Source organism: Microcaecilia unicolor, chromosome 2 (assembly GCF_901765095.1).
Source record: "Microcaecilia unicolor chromosome 2, aMicUni1.1, whole genome shotgun sequence".
NCBI lineage: Eukaryota > Metazoa > Chordata > Amphibia > Gymnophiona > Siphonopidae > Microcaecilia > Microcaecilia unicolor.
This window is the reverse complement of record NC_044032.1, coordinates 114,064,670-114,076,709: the sequence shown is the minus strand read 5'-3', so window position 1 is coordinate 114,076,709 and position 12,040 is coordinate 114,064,670. Positions and strand designations below refer to the sequence as shown.

Here is a 12,040-nt window from a genome sequence, read left to right as displayed (position 1 = left end):
GTAAAGAAGAGACAAGTGGCTGCGAAGAAATTCAGGAAATAATTTGGAAAAGAGTTGCTGGAGACAGTATACGAGGAATCTAGAAAGGGAGAAATAGGGGAGAGGTATATGAGGAAGATAAAGGGAGTGATGGGAAGAGAGAGAAATGTAAATGAGCAGATAGAGAAAAGAGAGAGAGAAAGGAAGAAGGAATGAATAGGTAACTGAGGGGAAAAAAGGAATACGTGAAAGATAGAAATTTTGGTTGGGGTTTGTGATAATGACAAAAAAAAAAAGGAAGGTAAAGCTGAAAGATATTTGAGGACCTGAAAGGATAGAACATACCTCCAAAAATTTTCCTTCTATGTCTTGTATGTGAATTTGGCTGATAGGTAGGGCTGTTGAAACAATTCTGGAACTTTACTTTAATTAACACAATGGGATCGAGATTCAAATTTATTTAACTGTCCAGAAATGGTTACTGGCCGGTTAAATCGCCTGTTCAGGGCTAACCGGTCATTTTCAATGGCACTTAATCGGTTAGTGCCGCTGAAAAAGACCGGTTAAAGCTTAAAGCAAAACCGTCTATTTTGGGGCATTCTAGGGGTGGTGTTGGCACTTGGCTGGTTAAATGCCATTATTCAGCACTTAATCGGCCAACGTCACTGCATAAACAGGACTACATAAAAGTCAGTCCTATCTTTATGTGGTGCCCCATAGCTGGTTGTGCTGAATATTGCACTTAACTTGCTATGATGTAGCTGGCACCAGAAACCTGGAAATTCAATGGTGAACCCCAGACATGATCTGGCATTGAATTTCCGTGCTGAGTGCTGCTGGTTGATTATATCGACCCCAATAGTAATATCACCACAGCAGTTGCAGTCTTGGCTGGCTTGAGAAGTTAGAAATTGAGCTCAAGTCTCCCACATGCCAATGTGCAGCACTATTACTGGGCCATCAGACCAGCCCAGTATATATCCTCCTTAAAATGAATATGCTTTAGGAAATTAAAAAAAAAAACCCCACAAAGATATCTTCAAGTCATTTTGCTTGCACAAATTTGAAACTGTGTGCCTTTAGTCCAAAGTTTGTATTTTCCACAGAAAGAAACATTAGCACTAAAAGTATTTAAGCTAAATCTTGCAGAAAAGCGCTACATAATTTTTCTCTAGGCTTAAGTTTAGCTCTTTACGAGAAAAATGTTCTTGCTGTACTAAATAACACAATTTATTATTACTATGAGACTTGTTTATTTGCATTTTAATCCAGTTATCTGTCTACATAATTTACCAGACTTGATATTTCTGAGCACAGACTTAATATGATTCTATACCTGCAGCTCCGTCCATGCCCCTAATTAAGGCAGAAGACTGCACTGTGTGTTGGGACACTGCCATCATTCGATGGAGCACAGGAAACCATGAGGCACTGGAATCGTTTACACTTGAGTATTGCAGACAGTATTCACCTGAAGGAGAAGGACTCAGGTCAGTCAACTAAGGAGAAATTTCTGGGACATGATCTATTGAAATGGGGTGGAAGATTAGTCTAATGGTTAGAGCAACTAGCTGGAGCAATACAAGGGCATTATAACGTCCTCCTTTTTGTTTTCCATTCCTTTCCTAATAATACCTAACATTCTGTTTGCTTTCTTAGCTGCAGCAGCACACTGAGCAGAAGATTTCAACGTATCATCAACGACGACACCTAGATCCCTTTCTTGGTCTGTAACTCCTAACGTGGAACCTTGCATGACGTAGCTATAATTCGGGTTCCTCTTATTTATTTATTAGGATTTATTTACCATCTTTTTGAAGGAATTTACTCAAGGGGTTGTACAATATATCAAGTCCCATTCCCTGTCCCATTCCACCTTCCCTGTACCAGCACTGCTCCATGATCCTGGTTTCTCTCAACCGTTCCTCTGCTTTTGATCTGGTTGATCACTCGCTTCTTCTTCGCCATCTTCATTCCATTGATATTGCCGACATCATTTTCTCCTGGTTTGCTAGCTAACTTGACAACTGCACCTATCAGTTTTCTTTCCACTGTTTCTCCACTCCATCCCTCCTTCTTCTCTCTGGTGTACCTCAGGGTTCTATCCTCTCTCAGGCTCTTTTCAACATCTTCTTAGCCCCTCTTCTGTCATGCTTCTTGTGGAACCTCGGGGTTAGTGAGCCCTTGGGCCACTGCCGAGGGGCGGCAGGAGAAATCACCCAAACACAGACAAGGCAGAACAGACGTACCAGCAAATTCAGGACTGGAACTACCAGGCGAGGACTGCAGCCGAGGCAACGCAAACTGGAGCAAGCAGGACAGGAATTCAGCCCAAACTTCACCTGCACTTAACTGCTGTTCCTCAGGAGTTGAGCCCCTGGGTGCAGGCGGCCGACAGGACTTACCGGACAGGACAAGAAGGCAGAACTGCAGGAACAGCAGCCGGCCGGCGGACAGCAGGACACGTCCAGAAAACACACCGGGGTTCCAGGCAGGCAGCAAGTAACAGAACAAACCAGAAAACAAGCCGGGTCTGGGCAAGCAGCAGGGAGAAGAATAAACCAAATGTCAAGCAGGGTCAAAGCCACAATCAGGAAATAGCACAGCAGCACTGCAACAACTCTCACCAAAGGAAACTCCTCTGAGGACCTCTGTTGCAAGGCAAACTAGAAACCTTCCCAGGTGGTTAATAAAGGCAGCATACAAGGGAGTTCGCCAGGTATGGGTACTGCTTAGTTCCAAAAAACTCCCAAAACAATCTGGAAGGCTGGAAGATCTGGACCGGACCCGCATATCTTCTGGAACATGGGAAACGGCAAGCCAACAGTTCACAGCAGCCGCCAGGTCTAACCACCAGGGGGCGAGGTGACTGAGAGCAAGGAACCTGGGCACCACCGTGACATCTTCTCACGGTTATACAAGACCATGCATTCATCCTGTTCTACGGTTGATACTCCAATTTTCTGTAAGGTTCCTAATACTTCTGCTCTTGCCCGTCTTAATGCTTGTCTTTCCTAGGTCTTTCTTTGGTTGAAGTCAAACTTCCTTTTCTTGAACACCTCCAAGTATGAAGCTGTCCTCTTCCCATCCTCGTAGCATGTCTCTCTTCCCCCTCCTCTGCTGGACAGTTATCCTCTCCCTTTTTGTGACTCTGTTAAGATACCCGGTGTCATTTTTTATTCCTTTCTTACCTTCAAACCACAGATGAACACTGTTCTCCACTCTGTCTTCTTCTACCTAAACCAGGGGCGTAGCTACGGGTGGGCCTGGGTGGGCCCAGGCCCACCCAATTTCAGCTCTAGCCCGCCCACTCCCATTGCTCCCATTGCCGGCCACTGCTGCTTTTCCTGTTGAGCAGCAGGGCCAGCGCTACAAAAAGAAGAAGCGCTCAGCTGACTGAGCTGAGCGCCGCCGCCAACGTTAACAACGAGAAAAAATGTTTAAAAAAAAAAGCGCGGCACCGCAGGCAGCCTCGAAGCATTGGCTGCTGGCTCTGCAGGCTCCTCCCATCTCTTATGTCACTGCCCCTGGAGCGAAGCAGGGGCAGTGACGTAAGAGATGGGAGGAGCCTGCAGAGCCAGCAGCCAATGCTTCGAGGCTGCCTGCGGTGCCGCGCTTTTTTGTTAAAACATTTTTTCTCATCTTTAGCGTTGGTGGCAGCGCTCAGCTCAATCAGCTGAGCGCTTCTTCTTTTTGTAGCAGGGGCTGGCGGGTCTGAATCGTGTGGGCCTGAATCGGGAGAGGGAAAATGGATGGTAGGATGGGGACTGGGGAGAAAGAGGGAAAACGGAAGGATGGGGAGAGAAAGAGGGAAAACGGATGGCAGGATGGGGACTGGGGAGAAAGAGGGAAAACGGAAGGATGGGGAGAGAAAGAGGGAAAACGGATGGTAGGATGGGGACTGGGGAGAAAGAAGGAAAACGGAAGGATGGGGAGAGAAAGAATGGAAAACGGAAGGATGGGGAGGAAGAACTGCAAAGTGATGCACTTAGGGAGTAGAAACCCAAGAGAGACTTATGCGTTAGGCGGTGAGAGTCTGATAGATACTGAGGGGGAGAGGGATCTTGGGGTGATAGTATCCAAGGATCTGAAGGCGACAAAACAGTGTGACAAGTCGGTGGCTGTAGCGAGAAGGTTGCTAGGCTGTATAGAGTGAGGTGTGATCAGCAGAAGAAAGGAAGTGTTGATGCCCCTGTACAAGTCGTTGGTCAGGCCCCACCTGGAGTATTGTGTTCAGTTTTGGAGGCCGTACCTTGCGAAGGATGTTAAAAAAATGGAAGCGGTGCAAAGAAAAGCTACGAGAATGGTACGGGATTTGCGTTCCAAGACATATGAGGAGAGACTTGCTGACCTGAACATGTATACCCTGGAGGAAAGGAGGAACAGGGGTGATATGATACAGACGTTCAAATATTTGAAAGGTATTAATCCGCAAACAAATCTTTTCCGGAGATGGGAAGGCAGTAGAACGAGAGGACATGAAATGAGGTTGAAGGGGGGCAGCCTCAGGAAAGATGTCAGGAAGTATTTTTTCACGGAGAGGGTGGTGGATGCTTGGAATGCCCTCCCGCGGGAGGTGGTGGAGATGAAAACGGTAACGTAATTCAAACATGCGTGGGATATGCATAAAGGAATCCTGTGCAGAAGGAATGGATCCTCAGAAGCTTAGCCGAAATTGGGTGGCGGAGCAGGTGGTGGGAAGAGGGGTTGGTGGTTGGGAGGCGAGGATAGTGGAGGGTAGACTTATACGGTCTGTGCCAAAGCCGGTGATCGGACTGGTGGTTGGGAGGTGGGAAGTACTGCTGCGCAGACTTGTACGGTCTGTGCCCTGAATAAGGCAGATACAAATCAAGGTAAGGTTTACACATATGTTTGTCTTGTTGGGCAGACTGGATGGACCGTGCAGGTCTTTTTCTGCCGTCATCTACTGTGTTACTATGTTACTATGAAAGAGGGAAAACGGATGACAGGGTGGGGACTGGAGAGAAAGAGGGAAAACAGAAGGATCGGGAGAGAAAGAGGGAAAACGGATGGCAGGATGGGGACTGGGGAGAAAGAGGGAAAACAGAAGGATGGGGAGAGAAAGAGGGAAAACAGACGGAAGGATGGCAGAGAAAGAGGGAAAACGGAAGGATGGGGAGAGAAAGAGGGAAAACAGATAGGAGGATGGCAGAGAAAGAGGGAAAACGGAAGGATGGGGAGAGAGAGAGGGAAAACAGACGGAAGGATGGCAGAGAAAGAGGGAAAACGGAAGGATGGGGAGAGAAAGAGGGAATACAGATGGAAGGATGGCAGAGAAAGAGGGAAAACAGACAGAAGGATGTTAGAGAAAGAGGGAAAACAGACGGAAAGATGGCAGAGAAAGAGGGAAAACGGAAGGATGGGGAGAGAAAGAGGGAAAGCAGACGGAAGGATGGGGAGAGAAAGAGGGAAAACAGACGGAAGGATGGCAGAGAAAGAGGGAAATGGATGGATAGGGAGAGAGACACTGGATGGAAGGATGGGGAGAGAAAGAGGGGAGATGGATGAAAGGATGCAAAGAGAAAGGGGAGAGACTGGAAGGATGTGGAGAGAGAAGGGACACTGAACAGAAAAGGGTAGAGAGATAGACATTGGTTAGAAGGAGGGAGAGAGAGACATTAGATGGAAGGATCAGGAGAGAGGGTAGATGGGTGGAAGGATGGGGAGAGAAAGAGGGAAGACGCTGGATGGAGGGGTAGGGAGAAAGAGGTGACACTGGATGGAAGGATGCAGAAATAAAGAGGGGAGACTACTGGAAGGATGGGGAGAGAGACACTGGAAGGATGGGGAGAGAAAGAAGAGAGCTGCTGGATGGAAAAGGAGAGTAGTGAAAGACTGGAGAATAAGAGGAAGGGACATGGGGAGAACAAGGGTGAGAAAAAGATGAAAAGCCATAAGTAGATGAAGGAAATTAAAGAATGGATAGTAAGAATGAATTAAATCTGGACAGAGAGAGAGAGAGAGAGGCAGAAAAATATTGAAGAAAGCAAAGAAAAAGGAGAGAAAAATGACAAATGGCCAGGAAACCCTGGCAGAAGAGTTAAGCGAAAATGAAGGAAAGCACTAATAAAGGCTGTATTTTATGTTCATTTTTCAACACTATTCTATACAATACAGTAATACATGGCCAAATTTCAGAGAGGATATCCTGTTTACTGATGGGTTCATCTTAACTGTTGTTGTAATCTGCCTTGGGAAACCTGGTGTTATAAAGATTGGAAGTAAAATTAAATTCTCCTTTAATTGGGGCACATGGAATCACATCTTCACCTTATCTTTTTTGTACAAATGGATTAGTCCAAGTGGTTCCCAAACCTGGTCCTGGAGGCACCCCAGCCAGTCAGGTTTTCAATATATCCCCAACGAATATTCTTGAAATAGATTTGCATGCAGTGAAGGCAGTGCGTGCAAATCTTTCTCATGAATATTCATTGTGGGTATCCTGAAAACCTGAATGGCTGGGGTGCCTTAACATTATAATTGTGTTCATATTTGGGCAATAAATGAGAAAATGCTGTTAACAAATTATATTAGAAAGCATGAAGTCGACTTGGTTAACTTCTGCTGTATATCAACCAGTAGTAAACAGTAGTAATAAACAATATTAAGTACATTTTTATAATATACTACTGCATTCCACAAAACAAAAGGAGCAAGTTCTATCTTTCTATTTTGATCTAGGCATGGGGAAAAATATGTTAAATGATCCCAGGTTTCAACCTAATTCATGTCCCTATAACCAGCCCCTCCAAGTAACACACTGATTACGATTTATAACAAATTACTACTCTACCTTTGAAAAGGTTATTCCGTTATTATACTTCCTCTGTTTACATCTGTATGCTGTACAAGCTGGCATGTTTAAAAATATAAGTGAGATTAAATAAAAATGCTACCAGCAATAAAGGATGACAACATAGATGCAGCAGCCTGTCTCCTGTTTTTATCCAACCTCTTTGTGTTTCTGCAGCCGGCATCGATTCATAGTCAGAGGCCATTTCCATGGCTTTCCTACTGCCACTTCCCACCCTCTCTACTGCAACTTCGTGTTTGACACTAAACAGGAAGTTGCAGTAGAAGGCTGGATGCGGTAGGAGGAAGGCCACGGAGACAGTCTCTTACTGTGTATCGTTGCCAGCTGCAGGATCCTGTAAGTGAGACCTGCAGGGAGGAAGATGGGAAGAGAGGAAAGGGTTTTTTTTTTTTTTTACTGTGGGAACAAAACATTTTACCGTTCCCGCAGGGCGGTAAAAAGTTTTGTTTCCACATCCCTCCGAAGTGAGCGATCATTGATTTTAAGTGAGCAACGCTCCTGATTTGTATGAGCGATCGCTCATGTGTTCACCTTAAAGGGAACACTGTGTGTAAGCTCTAGCGGTTCTATCAAGTGTGTAGAAATGAAATTAATAAATATTCAATTTTGTCTCTTTAAAAAATGTGCCTTTCATGCATGTAGTCTAGCTTATATGTACTAATTGTAGCACTTTATTTTTGAATGTCCAGGTCGATCGCTGGAATAAAAGGCCAAGAGCTAAAGGTCAAGGTGCAGCCAAATGAGAATTATTTCTTCTATGTGAGAGCTGTTAATGCATTTGGATCTAGTGAACAGAGTGAAGCTGCCCTCATCTCAACAAAAGGTAGAAAATATTTTGTCAGGATCTGGATCTCAGAACATAAAAGGAGTATTAACCTACTGAGAATAACATTAGAAAAAGAAAATAAAAAAGTAGTTGGGTAGAGGGTCATGTTTTTATAAGACTAACAAATGTTTATAGATTGCAGGTCTTGGGAATATTACAGTAATTATCCCTTCCTGATTTATGTGATGCTAGCAAAATTAAATTTTCTTGTATGGGAAGAGGAGTATTAGATCTCTGTTACAACAATGTTCAGCCTTCACCAGATTTTGGTATTTAATATTGTAGTCTAAGCATAAGAAACTTGTTTGGGCAGTCTGTTCTAGAACACTATTATTTTCAAAGCATATGGATGTCCCAGAATGCCAAAATGGATGTCCAAGTGCTTGAAATGTCCAAATTCTGATTTTGCAAAGGCAGGATATGGATATCCGACACTGCCATATGCCCAAATAGCAAGGGGGAGTGTTGTGGGTATATTTTGGACGGGACTAGGAAGAACCCAAAATCTGGATCTCCAACAGCAATTACCGAGTGTCAAAAAATGTCCTTAGCTAGACATGTTTCAGTCTCGACTAGTGTACAAAAAGGTGCTATGAGTAGCTGGCCACTGGAGGGATTTAGGCATGACACCTCCTTGATCCCCCAGTGGTTGCTTTTCCCTCACTATCCCCTGAAAGTAAAACTGAAAAGGAATACCAGGCACTGTGACAGCTTCAGGTATTATGGACATCCTGAACAGAGCAGCATGCAGATCTGAGGAGTAGCCTAGTGGTTAGTGCAGTAGAATGTAAATCAAGGGAACCAGGTTCAAATCCCACTTGAGCTCTTTTTTTTATTATTATGTGCTCTACAGGAACAGAAAAATACCTACTATATCTAAATATATAGGCCACTTGCAAGCCTGAAGGCTGTTGAAGTGATGTACATTTAGATACAGCAGGTATTTTTCTGTTCCTGGAGGGCTCACAATTACAAAATAAAAGAATTAGTGGGATTTGAATCTGGGTCCCTTGGTTTACAGTCCACTAAGCTACTCCTCTGCTCTGTATGGATGTTGCTGCCATACAGACATCCATGTTCCTTGTTTTCACCTGTTCATAATTTGGCCGTTCCAGTTTGTAAAATAGCTGTTTCATGCTGGACATCTCCAACACATGGATGTCCATCTCACATATTTTCCTCTGTTCTGCTTTGGACGTCCTTTCAAAAATGCCCCTCCACACCCTTTTCTACCTTTTTGAGCAAACCTATTTAGACTGTAGGTCCTTTGGGCAGTGGCGTTCCTAGGGGCGCTGACACCCGGGGGGGGGGGGGATCGCCAATGCGCCCCCCCCCCCCGGGTGCAGCGCGACCCCCCCCCCCCCGGTGAAAGGACACCCCATCCCGGCAAAAGAACCCCCTCACCCCCGGGTGCACGCCGCTAGTGGGGTGCCACGCGCCGGTCAGCGTCGTTCGTTTCCATGCTCCCTCTTCTCCGGAACAAGTTACTTCCTGTTCCAGGGCAGAGGGAGCATGGAAACGAACAACACTGACCGGCACGCGGCACCCCCCCCCGCGGCGTGCACCCGGGGCGGACTGCCCCCACCGCCCCCCCCCCCTTGGTACGCCACTGCCTTTGGGATTCTTACAACCTTCTTTGTTGGATAGTAGAGTTTTGTTTATATTGTCTCTACCTCACACTTCAGTTTGACATAGGGATGCTTCTAGAGCAGGGGTCCTCAACCCAGTCCTCGGGAAACACCTAGCCAGTCAGGTTTTCAAGATATCCTCAATGAATATACATTAGACAGATTTGCATGCAATGGAGGCAGTGCATGCAAATTTATCTCATGCATATTCACCATGGATATCCTGAAAACCAGACTAGCTGGGTGTATCCTGAGGACTGGGCTGAGAATCCCTGTTCTAGAGCTCAGAGGTCACTATATACCTCATGAGTTCCTAAGCTGTTTCCTAGCAGGGGGGAGGATAGCCTTCTGAGACCCTTAGTGTGACAGTTCTTGTCAGAAGAGGAGTATTGAGCAGGCTAAGTACATGGACAGGTTCCCTACAGGGAATGCCCCACCCCCAGGTTCAGGGGAAGGTAGGCAGGGTCTTCCACCTGTAGCAACTAGTACTTTGAACTACTGATGTTGGCATAGAGCCACCTCAGCAACAAAATCCTCAAAAAACAGAGCTTCAATAATCTCAGAACATCTATTCCAGCCTATCTCTCTCCTTGACTCTCAAGAAGCTTTCCTAATAGTCTAGCTACTGGCTATCCAATTGGCAGGAAGGTTTTCATAACAAAACCAAAACTTTTCTAAGCTCCTTGGACTTCTTTTTCAAACCTAACAGGATTTGACACCATTGAGGCTTCAGTGATAGCTTCTGCTGTGAGCTTTAACCTTCACATGGACAGTATCCAGAGGTCAATATTCCATCCTCATTCTTCTTGATCTTTCCGCTGCTTTTGACACTGTCGATCACAGCATACTTCTCGATAACCTGTCCTCACTTGTATTCCAGGGCTCTGTCCTTTCCTGGTTCTCTTCCTACCTCTCCCTCCGCACCTTTAGTGTTCACTCTGGTGGATCCTCTTCTACTTCTATCCCTCTGCCTGTCGGTGTACCTCAGGGTTCTGTTCTTGGTCCCCTCCTCTTTTCTATCTACACTTCTTCCCTTGGTTCATTAATCTCATCCCATGGCTTTTCCTACCATCTCTATGCTGATGACTCCCAAATCTACCTTTCTACCCCTGATATCTCATCTTGCATCCAAACCAAAGTTTCAGCGTGCTTGTCTGACATTGCTGTCTGGATGTCTCAACGCCACGTGAAATTAAATATGACCAAAACCGAGCTTCTCATTTTCCCCCCCAAACCCACCTCCGCTCCCCCCGTTTTCTATTTCTGTTGATGGCTCTCTCATTCTTTCTGTCTCCTCAGCTCGAAACCTTGGGGTCATCTTTGACTCTTCTCTCTCCTTCTCTGCTCATATCCAGCAGATTGCCAAGACCTGTCATTTCTTTCTTTACAACATCCGTAAAATCCGCCCCTTTCTTTCCGAGCACTCTACCAAAACCCTCATCCACTCCCTTGTCACCTCTCGTTTAGACTACTGCAATCTGCTTCTTGCTGGCCTCCCACTTAGTCACCTCTCCCCTCTCCAGTCGGTTCAAAACTCTGCTGCCCGTCTCATCTTTTGCCAGGGTCGCTTTACTCATACTACCCCTCTCCTCAAGACCCTTCACTGGCTCCGTATCCGTTTTCGCATCCTGTTCAAACTTCTTCTACTAACCTATAAATGTACTCACTCTGCTGCTCCCCAGTATCTCTCCACACTCGTCCTTCCCTACACCCCTTCCCGTGCACTCCGCTCCATGGATAAATCCTTCTTATCTGTTCCCTTCTCCACTACTGCCAACTCCAGACTTCGCGCCTTCTGTCTCGCTGCACCCTACGCCTGGAATAAACTTCCTGAGCCCCTACATCTTGCCCCATCCTTGGCCACCTTTAAATCTAGATTGAAAGCCCACCTCTTTAACATTGCTTTTGACTCTTAACCACTTGTAACCACTCGCCTCCACCTACCCTCCTCTCTTCCTTCCCGTTCACATTAATTGATTTGATTTGCTTACTTTATTTATTTTTTGTCTATTAGATTGTAAACTCTTTGAGCAGGGACTGTCTTTCTTCTATGTTTGTGCAGCGCTGCGTACGCCTTGTAGCGCTATAGAAATGCTAAATAGTAGTAGTAGTAGCACATGGACAGTATAGGGAAATTCTTCCACTCTACTTCCTTTGTCCATAGATTGGTTTGCTACATCAGGACCCACTTCCCATTAGGTCAAGAAATTTTCCTTTACAGTTCTATGTATCTCTGCAAGGTAGGCTGAAAAAATGAAAATGAAAGTCTAAAATCCCTCCTATTCATTGGACATCATCTTATTCCACTATCTATTATAAAAAAACAAAATAACAGAGCATATACAAAAGTATGGATTAATGAGACAAAGCCAACATGGATTTAGTGAAGGGAAATCTTGCCTCACCAATCAATCTACTACATTACTTTGAAGGGATGAATAAACGTGGATAAAGGTGAGCCGATCGATATTGTGTATCTGGATTTTCAAAAGGCATTTCACAAAGTACCTTCTGATGAAATTAGAAAGTTATGGGGTAGGAGGTACATAAGTACATAAGTAGTGCCATACTGGGAAAGACCAAAGGTCCATCTAGCCCAGCATCCTGTCACCGACAGTGGCCAATCCAGGTCAAGGGCACCTGGCACGCTCCCCAAACGTAAAAACATTCCAGACAAGTTATACCTAAAAATGAGGAATTTTTCCAGTCCATTTAATAGCGGTCTATGGACTTGTCCTTTAGGAATCTATCTAACCCCTTTTTAAACTCCGT

General features: G+C 45.3%; 1 protein-coding gene across 2 annotated transcripts in view; it reads left to right on the top strand.

The window, feature by feature from the left end:
- The window catches only part of CMYA5 (cardiomyopathy associated 5), a 146,644-nt gene that overhangs the window by 117,336 nt on the left and 17,268 nt on the right, over positions 1-12,040 (top strand). For both annotated transcript variants that reach the window (XM_030193228.1, XM_030193227.1), the window contains 2 exons: positions 1,322-1,469; positions 7,504-7,637. In XM_030193228.1, coding sequence (XP_030049088.1) covers positions 1,322-1,469; positions 7,504-7,637 — 282 coding nt within the window. The remainder of the gene's footprint in view (positions 1-1,321; positions 1,470-7,503; positions 7,638-12,040) is intronic.